Here is a 24,691-nt window from a genome sequence, read left to right as displayed (position 1 = left end):
TATCAGGTTTGGAAGAGTTAAGCACAGGTTTCTGGAGCAGCTGCTCTCGTTGTCGAGAGCTCTATAACCGCCCATGCTAGACAGCATCACAGCCCTGTTGGGCTGCAGCTTGGAGCAGCTCAGAGAGTAGCACTTGTGGATACAGCGAGAGTCAAGTGATTGAGTCTGAGTTGGTGGCTTGTGAGGGTCCCCTCAATGGCTTCTGGGCCGGGGGCTCATCTGCCTCTGTCTCCTGTTTTCCCACAAGGCTATTTTGGTGCCAGGATTAGCACATTGAACTTCACAGGTAAAGATGAGTCAAACAGAGAGAGAGAGACGTGCTGCTTGCTTCATGTGACCAGCCTTAGAGGTCAGGTAGTGCTATGTTCCTGTAAGAGACACTGACCCAGGATGTCAGGATGGACTCTGCTTGTTCTGGGGCTGTGGTTAGGACAGGAGGAGCCAGTGAGGTTGGAATGGCCGCCGGCTGGTCTTACAAGGCATTTTCAAACAAAGTTAAGGATATCAAGTTAACTCTTACTGAGTCTCAGCTGAAGGTGTTAGCAAATTAGGATTGGAATGAGACCAGAGGCTTTGTTTAGTAACTGTTATGTTGCCCTGCTATTTCTCACTGCCCTGTATCCTGGGGTGTGTGTGCTATCACTGTGAGCCCTTGGCTGGCTGAGGATGTGTGGACAGTAGGTGACATGCTTTGTCGGTCCCAGATTTGAAAGACAGCCCACAGCAGTCTGCATCTAGACCAGGTTGATGGGCTCTGAGCAGTCCATGCTCTGAAGTTGTTCAGTAGTATTCTTGGTGTTTTATTCTCCACTTTTCCCCTGTATTTAAGGGCCACCAAGGAATGGCTGGTGGGCTGTTTCTCACTTAGAGTTTGATGACACTGTGGACATAATAGTATCAGGCAATACAGGTCATTTTAGATCTATGGAACAGCCTTAGTGCATGCAGGAACCAGCTCTTGGAGAGCTGTGGCTGACACATGACACCTAAACTGATGTACCATGTTGCCAAGGACATCCTGAGGGTGTAGTTATCATTACAGTTATGAAGCAGAGGCTAGACTAGGTCTTGTGGTATGGGGAGAAGGTAGTCTAGATATGGATATTGCTCTGACCTATGTTCATGGCACTTAATCCCAGCCAGAGGCTCTTTGTGCTTTAAGAGCCCTGCTAGGAGTACTGCAGCGTGTACCTGTATGGCCATATAAGAGAATTGCACACTGTTTTAAGTGGGGCTTCTTATAATGGGAACAGCAGATTGTTCACACAAGGTATAAAACTGTGTTTCAGGAGTAGACCCATGTCTGCAGACAGAGAATAGAATTCCTGGGCCCTTGCTGACGGCAGCTACAGCTAAACAACAGAAGTCTCGGGCTACCAACTCAAGGGATGAGCGCTTCCGGTCAGGTAGGTTCATGGCTTCTCTGTGTAGCCCTGGATGTCCTGGAGCTTGAGTTGTAGACCAAGCTGACTTTGATTCGCCTGTCTCTGCCTCCTGAGTGCTGGGATTAAAGGTGTGCACCACTAGGCACAGCTGAGATTGTTTTATTTTGATGTCTTACTTTTCTTACGTATTACTTGCATGCAGAGTTTGTGTGTGCGCGCATGTATGTGTGCATGTGTGTGTATGCATGTGTGCATGCCTTTGCATGTGTGGGTATTTATGCATTTGTAGGTTCCATCTTTTTCTTTTTTTCCTTTTTAGCTTTGAACTTGCCAAGCAGTCTATCTTGGCTGGCCAGTGAGTCCAGCGACCTCTAAAATAAGAGTGCTAGGTCCCTATGTTTGCAGTTCGAGCCCCTTACTGACTAAGCCATCTCTCTATTCTCTGGAGAACCCTTGCCCTCCTGCCTACCAGGACAGCATGCTGACTGTATCCACTTCTCCACCAGAAGCTCTGGGGAAACTCAGGAATAGCTGTCATCCAACCTATATGACAAGTATAATTTAATTAAAATTTCCCACTATTTGGTAACGCTTTTTTACAAATATTTAAATACTATTAAAATTTACTTTGATTTAGGTTTACTTATAAAACCTTGTCTAGTGTGTGTGTGTGTGTATGTGCGCATGTGTATGTATGTATGTATGTATGTGTTTGTTTATGTGTGTGGGTGCATGTATGCCATGGTTCACATGTGCAGGTCAGAGATAGCTTGCAGGAGTTGGTTTTTTTTCTCCTTTGTAGGTTCTAGAGATCAAACAAGTTGTCAGGCTTGGTGGTCATAAGTACCTTCCCTTGTCGATCTATCTTGTCCCCCTCCCCCTTTATTTTGAGACAAGTTCTCAATGTCATGTAGCTCAAGCTGGCCTGGAACTTACTGTGTGGTAGAGTACAGCCTTTAACTTCTGGTCCTCTTGGGGACTCACAGTCTGGTCACGTACCAAAATGCCTGGTTTATGTGGTACCCAGGGTTGGGCATTCTACATACTGAGCTGTACACGTGTGTGTTCAGGTGTGTATACCTTTGTATGTATGTGGAGGCCTGGCATGGATGTTGGATGTTATCTATTTTTTTAAATAGATAAATGAATGGATGCACATGTTCCATGAACATTGAAACATCCTCAGTGGGAACCTCAGTGGGTGCTTCAGATGCTCACACTGACTTCGAACTATGTCAACTTGCTTGCTTGCTTGCTTGCTTGCTTGCTTTGTGAACCTCCCGATTGACCTACTGCTTAGCTAGGCTGGCTGGCCAGTGACTCTGGGAGTCCTTAGCCTTTTTTTTTTTTTTTTTTAATTTATAGCTAGAAGTATTTATCAAGTTCAAAAGCTGAATCCTCAAGCAAAGTACTTTTTAGAGAGAGTCTGAGGCACAGGGGTAAGTGGGCAGGCAGGGCATTGTTGTTTTTTCCTGCTCAGGGGTAAAGCAACATGAAAACAGGTTGTATCCACTGTAGTAAAAACACCCACTGCTGCTGTTGTTGCTGTGCAGATGTTCACACAGAAGCCGTGCAAGCAGCTTTGGCCAAGTACAAAGAGAGGAAGATGCCCATGCCTTCAAAAAGACGGTCCGCCCTCGTGCACTCATCCGTGGAAACCTACACGCCTCCAGGTATTGATAAATGGTGTCCGAAAGGACATACATCATATACATACATACATCAGTATGTCATAGGCCCTGTGGTATCATCTTTATTTTCATTGAATTGGAATATCCTTTTAGCCTGTGGTACAGGTTTGAGAAATTCAGAAATTAAAAGTGTTTACATGTGTGCGTAATCCCTACCTACAAATCTATAGTATCCTTGGTATTTTTTTTTTTTTAAATCTAAGTAGATACTGTACTTGTACTGTAGTGGGATTTTTGTATGGATTTTACATAAACCAAAACCAGGCACTTAGTGGAATGTGCAGAGTTCTCGAACTGAATTTTAAATTTACTCTACCTTGTGCCCTTGATCTGTTGTGCCTCCGTCTCTTCACCCTGTCCCCAGTCTGACCCATCTCCAACCGGACCGTTTAAAATGCTTGTTTTGTCACGGATGATGTTATTACTGGAAATGAAAATGTGTAGATAAGGTTTCTTTGTAGCCGTTAAACCAGAGTGAGTGCTGGCGTCTGGTGGCTTCACGTCCACGTGTCTCCACAGCTGCCCCTCCTGTTACTGAGTAAAAAAAAAAAAAAAGTTGACAATCACTCTTGACCTTATGCATTTGGAATTATTAAAACAGTAGAGATGGAACTTCCAAGATTTGCAGGGTGACCTGGCAGCTTTGGTAGGTAGGGCGCTTCTTCCCTTTAAAGGAAAGCTTCTGGTTGACGGAGGTCTTTAGAAACTTCTGTCTCATTATTGTGTCTGCTAATAAAGCTATAGGCACCAGCCCACAGTAGAGAACGTTTTAATAACTGTAAACCCATAATGAAATGCAGGCCTGCTGACTTGATGGGGCAAACAATTTTGTGAGCGGAAGCGATTATGTTGAAGAAGGAATTCTTTCCAGAGTGACTTCTCCTGTGTTCCCTGTGAACGCAGACGTAGACAGGGCCGCAGTCTCCCATAGCATCTACAGGGCGGCGGCTTTCCTGCACAGGCTAGGACATACGAAGCATAGGCTAGGACAAGGGGCGTGGGCTGTGGCTGGGCACCTCTAGGATGCTGACCTGTAGATGTGGTGCCAGACCGTGTGGACGGACAGCAGTGAGTGCTGGACGCTCACAGAGCACATCACAGTTGGGGCTTCTTAGGTGTAGGGGACAAAAGCTGTTTCCATTCCTCGTGTGTGACGTCCAGTGGCCAAGGCCTCTCTGGGGAGCCTGCGACCCATGGGATCACTTCCCAGAAGTGGGACTTCTTATGTGCCCTTCTAAACGGAAGTGACTTTCGAGGTGCCCACTTACCATGCAGAGTAGAACAGTACTTCAGGCCTGGAGACAAGTGGGAGATCCTTTTTCCCCTCTTGACCATCCCTACATCATGCTTGTCATCGTTATTTTAACCACAGACACGTCATCTGCCTCAGAAGATGAGGGCTCTTTACGGCGACCTGGGCGACTCACCTCCACTCTGCTCCAGAGCCATTCCGGCATCGAGCCCTGGCTCGACAGGGTCATTCAGGGCTCGTCCACCTCATCCTCTGCATCCTCCACCTCATCCCACCCGGGAGGGAGACCTGCTGCTGCTCCCAGTGCCTCCACTGCGCTTGCAGGCCTCACGGCCCACGCCCACATAGGTCAGTAACAGCTGCCCAGCCCCGCCCACCGGGAAGGGTCAGGATTGTCCGGGACAGAGGGCCACTGTCAAGTGACTGAGGTCATGAGCCAGATGTCACATGGTGCCTTGTCTGCCTGAGATATCAGCTGGCTTTTAGCTTTTAATAATCACATTTGATCACAATGGGGTCACACTCAGATAGCTTGGCACCCAGATTAGGTGGAACAACATGTCTCTGTTGCTAAATTTTTGTCTCCATCCAGATCCACCTCTTTCTTATCTGGGATGTGTCTTTCAGGGACAGAAGCACATTTATAACCCTGTGGCCTGGCAGTTCCAGACTGGTGGGGCATGTCCCAGGCCTCAGCAGCAAGCTGGTCTCTTGATGTCCTGGGGTCCTTTTCTGTTTTCCTGGTGGTTGTGCCAGCCATCCTGTTCCTGGCTCTCTAGTCAGTGTCTCTCCTGGGGCTGTGAGGGCTGTCTGCTGACCTTGTGCACAGGCCCTGATATGGGGGCTAAGGCAATCGCTTCCATCTGACTTTCTTCCTATAGATAGTCTTGCTAAAAACAAGATGTCAGTAGATATCAGTCCATTCTTAAAGATACAGGAGTCTTCTCAGTCATAAAGCTCTTGGATGTCAGAAATCTTAGAAAGACGCCTTGAGCCATTTGAAACCCAGTATGTAAGTAGTTGTGTGATTAGCTGTATGTGAAGCCCACTGACATCCGTGTCCCAGGACTTTAAAAAAGAACGAGGACAGCTTGCCTGAGACCTCACTGCTTAGCAGGGAAGGGTGCTGGTACTAGAGCCGTCACTGCCTTGGTTTTATTCCGCTGGACCTAGGGTGGTAAGCACTTGCCCTGTATCAGGACTGCGTGGTGAGGCAGGAAGGGTTTCTGCAAGCCACAGTAGGTGGTGCTGAGACTGTCTTCTGAGTTCTTTTCCTGTCTGCCGTGCTGGCTGGATTAGGGGTGAGTGAGTGGCCGGGGTTTCTCCTCGTAGCCTGTGGTTTGTCTCAACATCCTCCATGGGGCCTGTCAGTGTGGCCCTTTGATTGTTTATTTCTTGAGTCCCTATATAGTTCCTGTAATCTGCTGAACATCTGTTTTCCACTGCACTGTGTATCCTGGGGAGACTCTGCCACATCGTGCTTCTTGCCCACAGAGCAGCTGCATGAACAGTGGGGCCACAAGAGGAGGTAGCCATTAGAGCAGCTGCCTCCAGGGTGTCAGTGGCTTGCTCGTTTCCTGTGTGGCTGTTGGCTGTGGTCTATGTTTCCTCAAGGAATCCTGACAGTCTAGAGCAGGAAAACGGCCATTACTTTGCTTTCCTGTTCCTCTGGAGGCTTTTATTTTGGTTTTGTTCTACATTTACTTGTTTGTTTAGTGGAGTGTGTGTGTGCATACACATACACACACACACCACACACAGTATTTGGGGAGGCCAGACAGGAACATAGACTCTCCTGCTTTATCTACCCTTTTCCCTTGAAACAGGATCTCTCACTAATCCTGGAGTTAGGCTGGCTGCCAGCAGCCCCATTGAACAGTCAGTGCTGCGACTATAGTCTCACACGTCCCTGCGTCTGACGTGGGTCCTGGGATCTGAACTCAGGCTCTCCCGATTGCCCAGCAATCTCTTACCCTCTGAGTAATGCTCAGTTTCCTGTCTCTGTTGTCTGAGGCGCTTTCTAAGGGGGCAGGACCCAAGAGCACACAGCATTAAAGGCTTCTTACTGCCAGGCTGCCAAACCAGCCCTGGCTCTCAGCACTGGGTCACACAGCGTCAGGGCTCCTGTGTTCTGCTATGGCTGTCTTATCAAGAACTTACCCTGGTGTGTTGGAGTTAGGTGTGTTCTTTCTCTGAAGAGGATGTAGCTGTAGGTATTTATAAGGTAGCTTTGCTGCCTGTGCTGGTGGGTGATCCATCCTGTCTCCTGCAGGTGTGCCGTGAGGATCCTTTTCTCTTCTGACGTGCTCGGCCTAGCGCTGACGATTCTACTCAGTTAGAACAACAAATCTCAGCGTGGATTCTAATACCTTCCTGCAAATGTAGTATTGATATGCTATTGGAGAACCGAAGGGCACAGTTAGCTTGATTTCTAAATTGTGTTTATTCTTTTCATTTTAAATACATTTTAAGGTATTTATTTTGTGTGCATGTGTGTGTGTGAGGTTCATGGGTGGAGGTCTGAGGGAAGCTTGTGGGAGCTGTTTCTCTCTTCCTACCATGTCGGTTCTGCAGAATGAGCTCAGGTCGTCACGCTGGGTGGCTATTGTCTTTACCTGCAGACCCAGCTTTGTGTGTGTGTGTGTGTGTGTGTGTGTGTGAATGTGCCACAGTGTGCATTTGGCAGTCAGTTCTCTCCTTCTACTATGTATCCCAGGGCCTGAACTGAGGTTAGAGTTCATGGCAAGTGATTTTATCCACTGAGCCGTCTCATTGTCTCTTAACTTGATTTCTAAATTCAGGCTTAACTTCCTCAGTCTCAAGTCTGAAATTTAGAGCGGCACATTGGAACGTGTCAGAGTTTCTGTTAGGAACACTTAACTAGTGAGTGTATAACTGTCCCAGATTTATACTCCTCTGATTTCAGAACTATAAAGCTCCTCAGTCATTGGCCTGGGGGAAACCCAGTGCGTGCCCGCCTTCCCTGTCCTCATTACAAAGCCGCTGCTTTAGCTTCTCGCTCCGATATAGCTCTTCAGCCGAAGGAAGGAAAAATATAGGAAGAACAGTATATTAAGTAAAAAATTTGAGGTGTAACTTTTTAGGTATTTTTTTTAAGAATAACTTTCTATTTTTGGATTGAAGAAATAAAATACATTAAACATTTTGATGAAGGCAAAACGTCTATCTTCAAAAGCCATGTTTATAGTGATAGCTTTGTAAAGAAAAGTTTAGTTTTATGAAGCTGTTATATACTTTGTAGTATATAAGTTATCATCTTCTCATATACTCTTATAATCATTGTTCTTTTTGCTAGGCTTGGAAGTACAGGGATGTTTCTTTATAAACTGGAAGGTCTTCCAGAAAGTCATACTTGAAAGTTTGCTCATCACCAGCACTTTTCACGAGCTGTGAAAACCACCACTGAAATTTTAGATTTTTTTTCCAAAAATGTGTATTCTGTTATATAAATAGCACAAGTGTGTTTTGTCCTGTATATTTTCCTTCTTCCTATATATTCAGATCTTTCTTTGAATTTTATCTAAGTTAATGAAATGATAGATGATCAGAATTGAAGCATCAGAGTCTTAAGATAAGCAGAGTCTAAGAGAGGTAAGGAGCACACTTATGTAAATTCTGCAGATCTCCAGTCTTCCTCACACATGGACTCTGCACCAAGTGTGCACTCAGTGTGTGCCACCATGCCTCGTTCTGCAGTTATTCTCTCTCATAGCAGTAGGCCCAACAGTAATGAAGATTCAGTAGCAAGTTATAGTCAGTATTTAGAACAGATCAAAGTCCTGTTTCATGAAAATTAAACAAAATGATATTAAAAAAATGAAAAGAATAATTTCAGTTGTATCTCATGCAATCTGCCTTAAATAGAACATTAATTGATTATATATTAAGTTGACTGTGGTCTCTTAATCTAGAAAATATTTTGTCCATTTGAGATGGGTTGTGTTATAACTATACAGGCTGACTTTGAACTTGTGACCAACCCTTCTGTCTTCCAAACAGTTAGACTTACAGGTATATATCACTTATGGTGCATCTGGCTCATTGCAGAAAATTTTTAACTAGCATAGGGACACTTTTAGTTTTTGTATTTAATTAAAAAAAAAATTCCAGACACAGGGTTTCACCATGTAACTCTGGCTGCCCTGGATCTTGATATGTAGACCAGCCTTGCCTTGAACTTAGAGAGATCTGCCTGCCCTTGTCTCCTGAGGTACTGGTATTAAAGGCATGCTTAATGCCGGACTGCTTTTTGTACTTTGTTTTAAAAAGATTTATGTTTATTTTATGTATATGATTATTTTGCCTACATATATCTCGATGAGCATGCAGTGTCTAAGGAGGCCAGAAGAGGGCATTGGATCTCCTGGGACTGGAGTTGCAGGCAGTAGTGAGCTGCCATGTGGGTGCTGGGAATTGAACCCGGGTCCTCTGCAAGAGCAGCCAGTGCTCCTCACTCCTCCGCCATCTCTGCATCCTCTACTTGTTGTGCTTTTATCCTTGGGCCTACAAAGATGATGTCTTCATAGCATCCAGCCTACTTTGGGGGAAGTTAGAAGGCCATTGGCTTTTCATAATGAAACAAAAAGCATTTATTAGCATTTTATTTCAAATTAATTTTTGTTTCCTTGAGGGAAGCTTTCCAGCTACAATCTTGTTGGGCAGTGTTGTTAAGAGGCAAGTTTCCTGTGCACTTCCGATGTCCTTGGTAGTTCGAGGTCTGTGTCATTTGAGGAGTTGAGTTGAGCCACCTCATCCCCTGCTTAGAGCTCAGACAGCGGAACTTTAGACTGACAGGTTTGAATAGAAACTTTATGCCTGTTAAATTAATCACTGTTATTTGGGTATGTTTTTCCATAAACCAGATCTGCACTCTGCCCCACCGGATGTTACCACTGGGCTTGTGGAGCACTCACCCTACGAGCGTCCACAGATGGCCTCTGTGCGAGGCATTCCTCGAGGGCATGGCCGGAACGTTCTGGAGACCGCGGACGGTAAGAGAGGCACCTCTCTCATTCTGAAACAACAGAGTGCAGGTCTCTGTGGTATTTATTGTGGCCTTTGAGTATTTCCATTCTCCAGCTAAGCTCGTCATCCATGATTCTTCTGTGCAAATCAACAGAACGCAGTGTGCAGTGAGTGTTATCATGGACACTATCACGTAGAAGAGTGATTGGAGATATCTAGAAAACAGGTCCCTTCCCAATGTGGAAGGAGAAGGGAAACAGGCCGCTGTGAAGGTTCCTATACTCAGAGTGAGCTGGGTACCGCACCTCAGATCCTCGCAGCCCTGAGGTTGATGCAGACTCAGAGAGTGATGTGAGGGAATGTAGACCTTCAAATAATATTATTAGAAATGAAAACGGCTGAGCCCAATGTTCCAAGCGTTTCCTTAAGTAGAAAAAGAAGAACAAAGTAAATCTAAAGTAGAAGGGAAAAAATACTAAATGTACAGCTGAGCACACAGAAGACAAACAGTAAAGGATGCAGGCTGAAGGCTAGCTCTGTGAAGGGCGGTTTTATAAGTGTCCTGTTGAGTGGATCAGGATTCAGAGCCACGAGGCAGAGTGTGATGTCTCTAGTTAACAACCAAGCAGAAGCCCTAGCCAGAAAAAATTAAGAAAAATAAGCAGAAGGCATCCTTATTAGGAAGGAAGAGGTAAAAGTCTCTCTAGAGACGATATGATTTTGCATGTGCAAAACCAGACGATAACCATGTTCACACAGATAGAGGAAAAGTGACTTCAATGAAGTAGCAAGGAACAAAGCTGTCACACAGAAAGACCAGAATTAAATCAGAATTGCTCATAGCAGTCTATAAATTCATCATATAATCCCTGTAAAAACCTCAGTGATTTTCTTTTCCAGAAACACACTTACCATAAAAATTCATGGAACCTTAAATGGTCATAATATAAACTTATCCTAAAAATCCGTGGTCATAGTAATCTTAAAAATGAAGAACAGTTTTAAGGACGCTCATGTCTCTGAAATTGAGGTAGGGCCGGCATGAGGACAGACCAGAACAGAAAGCTCACAAATCAGCCCTCATGTGTATGATCGGCTGTTTTTTGAAATCACATATCTATCTATCTATTTACTATATATGAGTATGTACACACATGTGCTTGCACATGTCTTGAGACGCATGTGGAGGTCAGAGGACAACTTGTGGAAGTCAGTTATTTCAACTGCGTGAGTTCTGAGCATTGAGCTCAGGCCTTCAGGCTTAGCGGCAAGCTCCTTTTCCCACGGGGCCCTCCCGCCAACCGATGATTTTAACAAGGGTGCTACGATCATTCACTAGGAAAAAGACAGTCTTCAGCAAATGGCGCTTGGAAACCAAGATACCCACATACAAAACACTGAACTTAGACCTTTCTCTAACACTACATACAAAAATTAAATGGATCAAAGGCGGAATAATAGAAAACCATCAAAAGGAAACATTGGGGATCAACTTAATAAGATTGCATTTTCTTGGACCAAAGACATAGGGGGGAAAAAAGAAAAGTTGAATTGCGAGAAAATCTAAAGGTGCCTCTGAGCACGCCTGTGAGGGATTGTCTAGATTAGGTTAGTTGAGGCGGGGATGGTGCACCTTGCTCCTGGGCAGCATTGTTTCATGAGCTAGGGCCCTGGATTGCATAAGAAAGAGAAAGCAGCAGAGGGCATGCGCTTCTCACTCCCCGATTCTAAATTGTGGATACAAAGAAGCCAGTTGTCTGAAGCTCTTGCTGTTAAGTCTTCCTCACTAAGATGGGAAGTATCCTGTTAAACTGTCCCATAATAAATCCTTTTCCTATGAATTGCTTTCGTCAGGGTATTTTGTCACAACAGCAGGGAAAGAAATGAACGCAGCAGATAAACCCATTTAGGAATTTCTTTCTGAGCCCATTCCTGCAAAACTAAGGAAATGGATGTGCACACTGTCATACATTGCAACACTGGCTTGAATTGTACTAGAAACTATATAAAATTCTCAAAGCCTCACAGGTTGGCTCAGGAAAGGTCGTAGGTTCACACTGTAGAGGGCCGAGCACTTAGCGGAGTGAATGAGAAGGATCTTTGTGCACCTTGAGAAGTGCTTTTCCGAGTGGTGTTAAATAGAGAAGCGAAGTCAAAAGACGTCTGTAGCCGTCCACATCTGTATAAGATAGAAGACCAAATCAGGACTGTGTCCGTGCTCATCTGTAGTAGGACACAGGAAGGGTAACCAGAGATCAATGTAAATGGTCATCTTTTAAGAGGAGGAGCAAGATGGAGTAGTGTAGTAGGCGGGGTCTTTCTCAGCTATAGTGCGGTGGTTTGATGAGAATGGCCCCTTCAGCTAAGCTAGTATATTTGAATGCTTAGTCACCAGGGAGTGGAACTGTTTGAGAAGAATTAGAAGGATTAGGAGGTGTGTCACCACTCAAGGTGGGCCTTGAGGTTTCAGAAGCCCCCCCCCCCCCCACCTGCCGCCTACAGATCAGGATGCAGAGTTTTAGCTACTGCTCCAGCACTGTGTCTGGCTGCCTCCCACTGTGATGATTTTGGACTAGGTCTCTAACACTGTAAGCAAGCCCTCAGTTCAGTGCTTTCTTTTCTAAGAGTCGCCGTGGTCGTGGTGTCTTTTCTTAGCAGTAGAACAACAATGAAGTCTGTTAGCTTTCATTGTTCTGACAGAATACCCAAGGAGAAAGGGTTTAGTTTGGTCTCAATCCTTGGTCACTTGACCCCTTGATTGTAGGCTTGAGGCCAGGCTGATAATCATGGTGGGAACATGTGGTATTGTGGTTTCCAGAAAGCAAAGAGCCAGAGAGAAAGGGTCTGAGGAGAAAGACCACAGCAGCTGTGATGGCATGCATAGTATCCACACAAGATCAAGCCGGGCCAGGTCCAAGCCTTGGTGAGAGTGTCGAGAGGTCCCACTGCTAGCTGGTGTGGAGAGAGTCACTTTCCTTAGTGACACGATCCCCTAGAGACTGTCCATGCTCCTGTTAATGGCCCTGGACCTGTATACAAACTGGCCGCGTTACGTGGACTCAGTGAGTTAAAGAAACAATTGCATCTGAAGTCGGGAGGAAACAGCAGCGATGGAGGAATAGGGAAGGTGTTGTTTGGATCTGATGATACAGGTCAGAACTGAACATCAGATCCCTAGGACTGGAATTGCAGATGTTTGTGAGCTGCTGTGGGGGCACTGGGAATCAAACCTGAGACCTGGAAGAACAGCCAGTGCTCTTAACTGTGGAGCCACGTCTTCAGTCCTAATAATTTACTTGTTTTTTAAGCCTAAAATTAAACTGAAAAATTTATTCTTTTTCTCCTCTCTTCTTTCCTTCTAAGATAGGGTCTCACTATGTAGCCAAGGCTAGCCTGGAACTCCCTATGAAGTCCAGGATGACCTCACATTCATAGAGATCTACCAACTCTGCCTCCTAAGAGCTGGGATTAAAGGCATGTGTCAGCATGCCTAGGTTACACGAACTAAAATACTGTAAATTAATTGCATTGAATTCATCACATGTTGGCATAAATCTCACATCGAGGAAGATTTTCTGCCACAGTAGACACCATTGGTGTTGCTGTTGTGTGGGTGTCTGCCTGACAGGAGTATCTAAGTTCTCACCACTGGCTCCGTTGTCTGCTGCTGTCAGACATGTCCTCTGCAGAAGAGTAGGGAAAGTACATTATATTCTTGTTTTAAAATATTTTTTTGAGATTTTACTTTTTTTTATTTTTTTATGTATATTGTTTGTTGCGTGTAACGTCTATGTACTGTCTGTGTGTACGTGCCGTACCCACAGTGGCTAGAAGAGGGTATTGGATCCTCCTGGAGTGACATATGTTTTTAAGTTGTCATGTATGCTGGAATTTGAACCCAGGTCCTCTGGAAAAGCAGTCAGTGTCCTAACCACTGAACCATCTCTCGAGTATCCATAGATTACATTCTGATAAGACCCTGCAGTGAGTTTGACAATGTCATGTGCTCTGAAAGGCACATGATCCTCCCCACGGGATTTCAGGGTTGCTTTATAAACTGTTGGCTCAGAACAAATCCTCTTTCCTGAAAGATGTCCAGTGAATGCTTGTCACATGGATCTGCACAGCCTAAGATGACTGACAGGAGCAGCACCTGGCTGGACCTGCAGGTCTGCTCCACTGAGCAACTGGTCATCAGACCTCACACTCGAGTGGGCTCCAGTGGCTGTGGCATGACACAGTCCTTCTCTGCTCTCCCCTTGACAGGTGTGCCTGTGAACAGCAGAGTGTCCTCCAAAATCCAGCAGCTGCTGAATACCCTGAAGAGGCCAAAGCGCCCTCCTCTGAAGGAGTTTTTCGTGGATGATTTTGAGGAGTTACTGGAAGGTAGGGTTCCCTGACTTGGTCTTGCATGTTTTCGTGAATATTGTGGCCACAAAGTCTGAAGACAGGCATATATGCATTTTCTGAGAGTCGCTACACTCGGTGACACAGTAAAACACTGGTCACCGTGTGCAATGGTGGGTGCAGAGCCACACTGACCGCTTCCTGTGCACGGGCAGGTAGGAAACATACAGCTCATGGTAAGGTGACTCAGCACGCCTCTGCATCCAGTCTGCTGGTTACTGCCTCATAAAAATACTTCCGATGTTTCATTTAATTTAGATTATTTAAATTTTGTTTTAGATTATTTAAATTTTCATTTTTAGATTATTTAAATTTTTATTTAAACATTAAGTCCAAACAGCTCATCATCCCATGGCTTGAAAGCATTTGGTTTTTAACTTATCTTTGGCTTCTTTTCCTAATGTTAGCCTCTCATTTATAAAGGAGTATATAGTTAGAAAGGAAAGAATGCAGACTTTTTTTTTTTCTTTTTAAAGAAAACTAGCAAAAGGAAGAGAAAGCATGTAGAGCACAGAAATAAGCCAGTGCTGGCATGTGTATATATGCATGCATGCATGTATGTGTTCATGTGTGCATGCATGTATGTGTGTGCATATGTGTATGTATGCATGCATGCATGCATGTGTGCATGTATGTATTAGTGTGTATACATGTGTGTGGATATGTGCATGTATGTGTGCACATATGTATGTATTTGTGTGTGTATACATGTGTACATGTGTATGTATGTATGTGCATGTGTGTGTGTGTGTGTAGACAACAGGCACCACACGACTAACTCTCACGACCTTGCCTGTGTGCAGTGTTGCCAGCATGGGCATCTCCTCTATACCTGAAAGTCTGTTTTTCAGAAACCTGGCCATCCTATAGAATGAGACAGTACAAACTAAGTTAGAGTTCACAGTATGTGTTTTTTAAAGCAAGATGTCAGCCTTTTGGGGGGCAGTGGGCTCACCCTAACCTAGGCGGACTTTGAAGTTGCAGTCTTTCTCCCTGAGCCTTTTCAGAGCTGGGATTGCAGGTGGCTGCCACCATGCTCAGCCAGCGGATTTTCTTTTTCTGTTTACATCAGAGCTGTTGGCAATTGAACCCAGAACCTCACAATTGTAGCTGGGTACTCCACCACTCAGCCATGCCTGAAGCCCAGAGGGCAGCTTTGTTGAACATGTGACAGAGCTGACACATAACCCCTAGAAATAGACTCCTATGTTGTCCTCCCAAATGGTGCCAGTGTGTTTATTTAATTCTTAATTATTTAATGTGTGAGTGTTTTGTCTACATATATGTATATGTACCATTTGTGTGGTTGATACTTGTGGGGGTCATTGAGAAGTAACTGAAGTTAATAGATTCTGAGACTTAAGAGCGACAGTGTTCTTAACCACTTGGTGGTCTCTCTAGCCCCCAGTGCTGGTGGTTTTGATGCCCACCTGCAGAAGTGGTTCTGCCCAGCTGGTCTTAAGTGAGCTGGTCTCTAGGGTCAGTTTCTCAGGCTCTAAAGCCTTCCTGCCCTTGCCTTGGAGCTCTGGGGTACCACCATGGCAGATAGCATCCCCAAAGGAGGAAGGTAGAAATGGCTTGGGGTCACCTTTATCGTATGAAGTTGTGGGTAACAGAATGGGGAAGAGTTGTTTTATCTTGAAATAATTGTCTATAACTGATCTTGCTTTAGTCCTTTGCTTAATCTGTCTGTGACTCTGGGCAGATTACTTATTATAAATGTTTTGTAATTTCGGTGACAAAGTGAAATCATAAAGTACAGTTGTTAGTAAGCAGATGTGTATATGGTGGTGTAAAATGTCTCATTACTTTATAGTTCAGCAACCAGATCCGAATCAGCCCAAGCCTGAGGGGGATCAGATGGCTGTTCTGAAGGGAGAGCCTCTGTCAGTGGGAACTTCTGGGCCACTGTCTCTGTTGGCTGCACTGCAGCTCTGGGGCACAACACAGCCTAAAGCTCCCTGCCTGACTGCCTTGGACACAGCGGGGAAAGCCACCTGCACCCTCACCTATGGCAAGTATCAGCAGAAAGCTATGTGCCTTCTATTTACCTCACACTGTTCTCTGTGTGCCGCAGCAGACACGATGCTTGGTGCACAATGTAAAGCCGAAAAATCCATGTTTGTCTCTGTTTTTGAGACAGGTCATACTGTGTAGCTCTGGCTGGCCTTGAACTCATAGTGATCTACCTGCCTCTGCTCCAGAGTGCTAGGATTAAAGGTATGCACCACACATGGCATGACCACACTTTTGATGTCACAGCTTTATATGACAAGTTCTGACACTTTTGAGTACCTTCTCTTGTCACCATGGGTATCTTAGCTGTTTGCACTCCATGTATTTCAGGGTCTGTTGTAGAAGTAGCTTGTTTGTTGGTTATCTGTACCTGAGACTGTTGGTTATCTCTGTACCTGAGACTGTTGGTTATCTCTGTATCTGAGACTGTTGGTTATCTCTGTACCTGAGACTGTTGGTTATCTCTGTATCTGAGACTGCTGGTTATCTCTGTACCTGAGACTGCTGGTTATCTCTGTACCTGAGACTGCTGGTTATCTCTGTACCTGAGACTGCTGGTTATCTCTGTATCTGAGACTGCTGGTTATCTCTGTACCTGAGACTGCTGGTTATCTCTGTACCTGAGACTGCTGGTTATCTCTGTATCTGAGACTGCTGGTTATCTCTGTATCTGAGACTGCTGGTTATCTCTGTACCTGAGACTGCTGGTTATCTCTGTATCTGAGACTGCTGGTTATCTCTGTACCTGAGACTGCTGGTTATCTCTGTACCTGAGACTGCTGGTTATCTCTGTATCTGAGACTGCTGGTTATCTCTGTACCTGAGACTGCTGGTTATCTCTGTATCTGAGACTGCTGGTTATCTCTGTACCTGAGACTGTTGGGAATCTCTGTACCTGAGACTGTTGGTTATCTCTGTATCTGAGACTGTTGGTTATCTCTGTATCTGAGACTGCTGGTTATCTCTGTATCTGAGACTGCTGGTTATCTCTGTATCTGAGACTGCTGGTTATCTCTGTATCTGAGACTGTTGGGAATCTCTGTACCTGAGACTGTTGGTTATCTCTGTATCTGAGACTGTTGGTTATCTCTGTATCTGAGACTGCTGGTTATCTCTGTATCTGAGACTGCTGGTTATCTCTGTATCTGAGACTGCTGGTTATCTCTGTAGCTGAGACTGCTGGTTATCTCTGTAGCTGAGATTTTGATGAGCACTGCTTTCAATCTGTTTGCAAATGAACACCTTTGCCTTTATAAGGCTTTGTTGTCGATAGTGTGTTATAATTCTTTTCTTTTTTAACATGTGTGTACATGCTTATTATGGCATTCACACAAAGGTCAGAGGACTATTTGTGAAAGTCATTGCTTTCTTTCTATCATGTGGGTTCTAAGAATTGAAATTGGGTTCTCAGATTTGGTGACAAGTGAGTTGACCCCCTAAACTATTTTGCTAGTCTATGATATATTTCTTTCTTTCTTTCTTTCTTTCTTTCTTTCTTTGTCTCTCTCTCTCTCTCTCTCTCTCTCTCTCTCTCTCTCTTTCTTTCTTTCCTTCTTTTTCTCTTTCTTTCTTTTTTAAAGATTTATTTATTTATTTTGTGTATGTGAGTACACTGCCACTGTCTTCAGACACACCAGAAGAGGGCATCAGATCTCATTACAGATGGTTGTGAACCACCATGTGATTGCTGGGAATTGAACTCGGGACCTCTGGAAGAGCAGTCAGTGCTCTTAACCACTGAGCCATCTCTCCAGCCCTAATGTATAACTTTCTATGGAGAGTTTTTTATGTTTCCTGTGACACTTAAGTCTTAAATAGATGAACAGTACTGTAGCGTTTATGCTGGATGGCCTTTATATGTTGCTAAATCTGGCAGCCTTACTAAGTTCACTAGTAAAAGATTCCTGAAGTACATAATCATAGCATCTACAAACAACAGTTTTATTTCCAGCTATTTCACCTCCTCTGCCTTGCTCTGGCTGAAGTGCTCAGTCTGACATTGAAGGCCTGTGCTGCCTCCTTGGCTCTGCTCAGGAGGAAGACCTTGAGTATGTGACGTCACTGTGATACTTCCTGCTGGGTTTAATGGTGCCCTTTAACACGTTAAGGAAGTTGGTTTCCTTTCATGCCTAGTATAAGGATTCAGATCCCCCCCACTCCCACCCCTGCCCCCTACCCCGGCCAGACATGGTTTCTCTGTGTAGCCCTGGCTGTCCTGGAACTCACTCTGTAGACCAGGCTGGTCTCAACCTCAGAAATCTGCCTGTCTCTGTCTCCCTAGTGCTTGGATTAAAGACGTGCGCCACCAGTGCCCAGCGGATTCAGTTCTTTCATAGTCATTTTAAAATTGTGAATAATTCAATTTTCATCCACCTTTTGAGATTACTATCTGCTTTTTCAGTTGTGTCCTATTAATATGGCATATTCTGCTGTTAGTCCCAGAGTTTGTATTGTTGGGGTAAAACTGACTTGGTCACGAAGCGCTGTTCATGACAGCCAGGTAGATTCTGCTGGGAAATGTGGATGTACTAACACCCTGAGCTGATCTTTTAAAGCAGGCTGACGCCATGTGTGGGGTTAATCGTTTTCTTACTGGTTTCTCGGGTCTCACGGTTAACACGTGTGAGCGCAGCGCCTGCTTCATGAGCATTCATTCAGACAGATGACACCCTCACAGGCTGCCACACAAGAGCCACCGTGTTTAAGGAGTCAAATGGCATCTGTTTCTTCTCTGATACAGCGTGCACAGTGAAGGTGAAGCCGCTGTGGGTGCCAGCGATGACCTCTGATTTCTCTGCATGCTTACTCCTGCCTTCCCACTTAGACACACCTGTGCCCTTCACTTCTCTTTCATCCTTTTCTTTCTCAGCGAAGCATCTTACTTTTGAGAACTCCCCAGGCCTGGGTGTGAGTGTGGCAACCACTCTCCATGAGGGGCAGCGTGGCCTGAGCAGATGTCCCATTCTGATCTTGCCGGCTCTCCCAAGTAAACTGTGGGAGACATCGTAACTCAGCTCTTGAATGCACACCACTCAAACGATGTCATTAGTGAGCATTTAAAATCCTAAGACAACATCCATGATGCAGTGTTAGTTAGAGAAAGCAGTGTGATATACGGTCACATTCCTTGAAAATTATACATTCTCCACATGTGTGTACGTATGCACACGTACAACATAAACATAGCATGGCCGTTTTGCTGGCGGATTTTTGTAATAAAGTCTTATTTGTGTAAATAAAAATAGATATAGGCTATTTTTCAAGAGAAAAACACCTGTGGTGTTCCTGGCAGAATCGCACTAAATAGTTCATGGTTGGAAACCGAATTGGCCAATAGAGAAAAGGTCTGTTACAGGTTCTGCGCTCACTACGGCGAATGTTACCCAGTAGTTTTTCGCAACTTAACATTGCTCATTACTTTTGTTTTGTTTTAGGCAAGCTCTGGAGTCGGAGTTTAAAGTTAGCTTATACTCTACTTAATAAACTGACCAGTAAGAATGAGCCACTGCTTAACCCTGGAGACAGAGTAAGTAGCTCCAATGTGACCTTACTGGAGTGAATCAAAATAGAGACCTTAATATATACTGAAATCAATGTCCTATCAGTTGCTTAGAATTACAGTGTTAATATAAGAGGCTTAATTGAAGTTAGCAATGGAAAGTTACTTACTATGAAAAAAAACTTTGTGTTAAGAATTCAGATGGCCTAGCCGGGACCCAGCAGCCAGGCACCTGCGGCTGATGTGGGTGACTGTGTACAGATGGGGTGGAGGGTTTCTGTCATTGTAGGAAGCTCTGGTGTATTGAACTGCACCAGGCGGGCTGAGCAAGGGTTTACCCTGGAGTTACTAGGTGATCAGGACAGAAGGTGAGAAAAGATGTTAAGCGTTCCCAGGGACAGGTATCCTAAAGTGTCTGATTGACAAGATAACCTGGAATTCCAAGGGACCTTTCCTGCTATACACCTTCATGTGACTCCGCCCACGAGAAGAGAAGCTTACTGTGGAGGAAAACCAAGGACAAAGGAAAGGGAGGGAGAAAGTAAAGGGGACATAGGAAAGCCAGGTGCAGAAAGGTTTCTAAACCTTGATGTCTCTTGAGGCCGAAGATACAATGTTTCATAAATTGGGGGAAAGGATTCTACTTAGAAAGACCAGGAAAAGGGAAGTGAGCGGGCCTGGGGCATGGTGAGCGGGCCTGGGGCATGGTGAGCGGGCCTGGGCATGCCTGCAGTCCTAGTACTAAAGAGGCAGAAGGCTTTGTACTCCAGGCTGGCCTGGTTTACAAAGTGATGCTCTGCCTTAGGAAACCAAAAATGAGGGGCTCGAGAGTTGATGGCTCAGTGGTAAAGAGCACTCCCCTCCCAGAGGACCTGGGTCTGCATCCCAGCACCTACATGTAACTCCAGTTGGTAACTCCAGTTCCTGGGGGTCTGGGGTCCTCTGCAGGCCTGTGGTGCACATATACCTGCAGGCAAAACCTTCATCACATAAAATAAAAATAAGTCTTTTAACAAATAACAGAGGGAGGGGAGGACAGGAGAGCAAAGCATGCACAGAAAGAACAGAGAGAGAAACAAGGCAGATTTACAGACTCATTCGAGACCCAGTGCCTGACGGATGTGAGTCCAGAAAAGACACAGATCAGGAAGCAGAGCCACTTGACTGTAGCAGTAGCAGAATGATGTCCTGCATGGGGGACAGTGCGCACCCTGAAGGGGACGTGCAGACCCATGCCAGTGTATGCTACAGAACTGTGTGACCTTAGGGACAAACCTCTCAGAGGTTTTTAGGGTGGGAATAGAGAATAACATGTACACAGAACCAGCCATCACAACGATTTTGCGACTTCTCAGCAGTGAGACTGGAGGAGTGGTCTCAGCAATCCTGTGGGAATGTGATGTTTTAGACTGCACTTCTATTTCCAGACAGGTTTGAGGATTCGCAGAGTATGTATGCACATGCATTAGAGGACAGAGTGCACCTTCAGGTGCTCTTCAGGAGCTTGCTCAGTAGGCTGGGCTGACGAGCACAGAGCCCCTGGGATCCACTCTCTCCAAGCCCCCGGCCCCCATCGCTATGATTACAGGCGCACACCACCACACCTGGCCTTTTAAAATGAGGGTTCTGATGATCAAGGGCAGCTCCTCCTGATTACACTGCACACTCTTTACCAATGAAGGAATTCCCAAACCCCGCCCCCATCCATTTATTTATTTATCTTGAAAAGCATTCTTAGAAAGACAGAGACTTGCAGATACTTTCTTGACTTGCAGGAGAATCTGTACAGCGTGGGTTATATGAACAGTTGAACCAGCTCATAGTGACTGAGCTATCAGTCTACTGGAAGGATCATGCTCCTGTGATAATGTACCTTACAAAGTGCATAAATACATCTCTGTATAACGTTCTCTAAAAACGCCTCTTCTGTACCAGTTAACCCTGTCTCAGAGTCACAGCCGAGGCAACCACTATTTAATCGTCTGTAGAAGGGGAGGGTTTTCTTTTCAATAAACGTGGTGGATATGTAGCTTGTACACTTGAGGTACAGGATGAAGATACATAGACATGGCTTAAGTTTTGTCTTAGGAGTTGAGGGTTCAGCTAAGCCGCTGTTTGTCTTCTCAAAGGCTCTCAGTATCATTCTGGCCTATTGCTTACGATTCCAAGTCCAGTTACTATATTTGGGTTCTATAAAATTTTATCTCATAAATAGTTTTATGAATTTGGCCAGATAGTAGTTTTTAAATGACAGTTGGGGATTATGGCAGACCCGAATAAATATCTATATGACAATAGGAAATAAAATAGACATCTAAATATTTCTAAAAATCAGCAAGGAAACATATGTTTTGAAAAACACGAATAGGGCCAGCAAGATGGCTTAGTGGGTTAAGGCATTGGCCGCCAAACCAGATGACCGGACTGTTCATTGATAGCAATAGTTAGTGCGGATGGCTGTTAAATCTGCCTCTCAGTCTGCATGCATCAGAGGCCTTAGCTTACCACTTGGAACTGTCTTGTTCCATGTACAGTAAAGGCTGAACCCACAACTGTTTATTCAAAGTTGTATGAATAAGAAAATTTGAGGAACAAGAATGAATTCCAACATTTTTAAACAGAATTAGATTTTCTCAACTAAACTTGAAAAATAAAAAAATACTCATCTTTATCTAAGTAACAGAAATTCTAAATGATGAAAAGCCTCTGTCGTTTCTGCGCTCTCACATTTGTTGCTGTTTTCCACTTGTAGGTGGCACTCGTGTTTCCAAATAGTGACCCTATAATGTTCATGGTTGCGTTTTACGGGTGTCTCCTGGCGGAGCTGGTCCCTGTCCCTATAGAAGTACCACTAACGAGAAAGGTAAGAGATGTGGGTCAGGCCCAGGACTCTCTTTAGGTGCTGTGTGGTTAGTGCCCTCTTCACCTGTGCCTGGAGGAGGCAAGCATCAAACAGGCCTCCCAGGGCTTCCAGAGAGCTCCATGGGGTTTGCCTGCAGACACAGCTGCACTCCAGTGGGCTAAGCTGTCATAGCATCTGCCTGAGTGTCCCAGAAGAAATCGTGAGTGCGTTGTCTTCCAGTGAACAGAATTGGACTCAGCAAGCTATTCTGGGTTTTGTTTATTGAATTAATTATAACATCAAATAAGCGGGATAGACAGCCTCATGTATTTCTTGTTCACTTACAGGGCAGGCAGGTTTGCCATTCCTAAGCTGTCAGTGTGAGGGACTTGGTTGCTCTAGATGGCTGTCTCAGTTTGGATATGAATATCAGTAGTCTGATTACTGAACAATATCTGAGCAGAATACTAGTGTGTCTTAGAAAACCAGGCTTTTCTGTCCTCTTATTTCTGTGTTCATGCAGTTGTTAGCATAAAGCACTGTGACTAACAAATGCTCAAGAATCTCAAAACTAAAAAGACCAGTACGTCTCCAGGGGCCTAAGGGGCTAACCATGCATTCGGCTGCGGTGATTCTTAGAGAACAAACCCTAGATTTGTTAAGCGTATATGATGGACATTGCTAAGGGACAGGCAGAGAGAGGATCTGAGTGGTGGGGGGACAAGTGCTTCTGTGCACAGTGACGGCTGTGACGAGGGCAGACCTCCAGAGTCATCTGTAGGTCCCAAACGGGAGTTGGTGTAAACGATTATGTCTATAGTCCATTAAAACGTATTCAAGCTTCATTTGTAAGAATAAAGTCCAATAAATTAGCCCACTCTCCAGGCCTTTATACTTCACTGTGCATGAAGAAGCCAAAAAGAGTGCCCTCTAAATTTCAAATACTGGTCTTGTTTTCATGAAAACAGAATATCCTGCCGATAATCAGACTGGATTGTTTTAGAAGTTTTATGAAGGGTGAAAGAGTCTCACCCAGACTGCATTCCGTGCTGGGGGCTGGGGTGTGGCTCTTGCTCCCCTCCCACCAGCGCTCCGTCTCCACTGCTGTTGCTTTGTCTTCTGCAGGATGCAGGCAGCCAGCAGGTTGGGTTTCTCCTGGGCAGCTGTGGGGTGACCCTGGCCCTGACCACAGATGCTTGTCAGAAAGGCCTGCCCAAGGCACCGACGGGAGAAGTAGCCACTTTCAAAGGTGAGGCTCCCGGGTCGCAGTTCTGGCTGTGCTCTGGCTTTGCCTTCTAGGCATGCTGTGTCAGACACTATACCCGCAGCGGCTGCTGGGTCTTTAGCAGAAGACATACTTGTCAAGGCTTTTGTCTGATTCGGTGCACATGTTATGCTCCATGCGCCTCTGTCTGAGTAAAAGGATCTGAAAACAACACTTGTCTTCTCCAGCTCCCTGGGGCTGCTGGGTGCATGCTGGGCCCAGGTTCCACATGTGTGAAGCAGAGCCTTCTGACCGCCTTTCACAACTTCTCCCATGTGCTGTCACAGGTTGGCCCCCCCTCGCCTGGCTGGTGATTGACGGGAAGCATCTGACCAAGCCTCCAAAGGACTGGTACCCGCTGGCCCAGGACACAGGGTCCAGGACCGCCTACATTGAAGTAAGGACATTCTCAATAGTGCACAGACACATCCTCACAGGCTTGGGCCTGGGTTTTATAAAAAGACAGCTCCTTAATACTTTTTAGGCTAAGTGTTCTCTTTATTACCTCTGCCCCAGGTATACATACTGTCATATAGAACCTTAGTTGTCATGTCATCCCTGACTGTCCTTTCTAGGACGCGGGCAGTTAAGATGCAGCTGTGTGCACTGCTGTCCTCTAGCACTGTCCAGGTCCCCTGAGGCCCACGGTGAAGGCTAAGGGACAGATAGATGACCCCAGCTGCTGCCACTTAGGAGTCCCCAGCCTCCTTGTCTGGTGTAGTTACAGAGGTATACATTGTTGTTTTTCTTCCTTGAAATTTTACAGTATAAAACCAGCAAAGAAGGCAGCACAGTAGGGGTCACCGTATCCCACTCGTCCCTGCTGGCGCAGTGCCAGGCCCTGACCCAGGCATGTGGGTACATGGAAGGTAAGGCCATAGGTTCCGGATTGCAGCTCTTGCTGCGTGCATAGGTATCTGACAACCACAGCCTCGCCTGTTGCTGTGCATGCATTAGCTTTTAATGCAGCTGCAGCAGGCAGCGGGTGCAGCAGCTGTCCACTGATAGATGTCCTTGGGAGAAGGTCTCGGCCTATGCAGGACTTGGGGGGTAAGGTGCCCCTCGTTTCATTCATGCACAGTGGCTGGATCAGTCGTTGGTGTGCCGAAGGGCACTGTGGTGTGCATTGTCTGCAAAGTAGAGAGCCGTCGTCCTGGAGCCTCCTTCTCCGCTAACGCCTTCATTTTCAGTCAATGTATGTGTGGCTTGAGCAGTCATGCATGTAAATGCTGACGTATAATCTTCATGATCTTAGATTGTCTTTGTTAAAGTGGAGCCCCAATTTACTGTTAATATTTTAAATGAATATTATATTGATAGATAATAGTTGTATATCTATCAATATAATG

The 24,691-nt window shown here is 45.3% G+C and overlaps 1 protein-coding gene across 7 annotated transcripts in view; it reads left to right on the top strand.

Annotated features, from left to right (window-relative positions):
• Dip2a (disco interacting protein 2 homolog A) overlaps positions 1-24,691 on the top strand; it is a 79,037-nt gene that overhangs the window by 20,974 nt on the left and 33,372 nt on the right. For 6 of the 7 annotated variants that reach the window (XM_034524189.2, XM_076916519.1, XM_034524188.2 and 3 more), the window contains exons 3-13: positions 1,290-1,406; positions 2,939-3,058; positions 4,449-4,676; positions 9,212-9,340; positions 13,581-13,700; positions 15,538-15,735; positions 19,172-19,263; positions 21,989-22,099; positions 23,204-23,327; positions 23,630-23,739; positions 24,109-24,211. In XM_034524189.2, coding sequence (XP_034380080.1) covers positions 1,290-1,406; positions 2,939-3,058; positions 4,449-4,676; positions 9,212-9,340; positions 13,581-13,700; positions 15,538-15,735; positions 19,172-19,263; positions 21,989-22,099; positions 23,204-23,327; positions 23,630-23,739; positions 24,109-24,211 — 1,452 coding nt within the window. The remainder of the gene's footprint in view (positions 1-1,289; positions 1,407-2,938; positions 3,059-4,448; positions 4,677-9,211; positions 9,341-13,580; positions 13,701-15,537; positions 15,736-19,171; positions 19,264-21,988; positions 22,100-23,203; positions 23,328-23,629; positions 23,740-24,108; positions 24,212-24,691) is intronic. The other variant, XM_076916521.1, reaches the window with a different exon arrangement.

This window comes from Arvicanthis niloticus, chromosome 20 (assembly GCF_011762505.2).
Source record: "Arvicanthis niloticus isolate mArvNil1 chromosome 20, mArvNil1.pat.X, whole genome shotgun sequence".
NCBI lineage: Eukaryota > Metazoa > Chordata > Mammalia > Rodentia > Muridae > Arvicanthis > Arvicanthis niloticus.
Note: the sequence above shows the minus strand (reverse complement) of the source record. Positions and strands in the feature narration are given on the sequence as shown.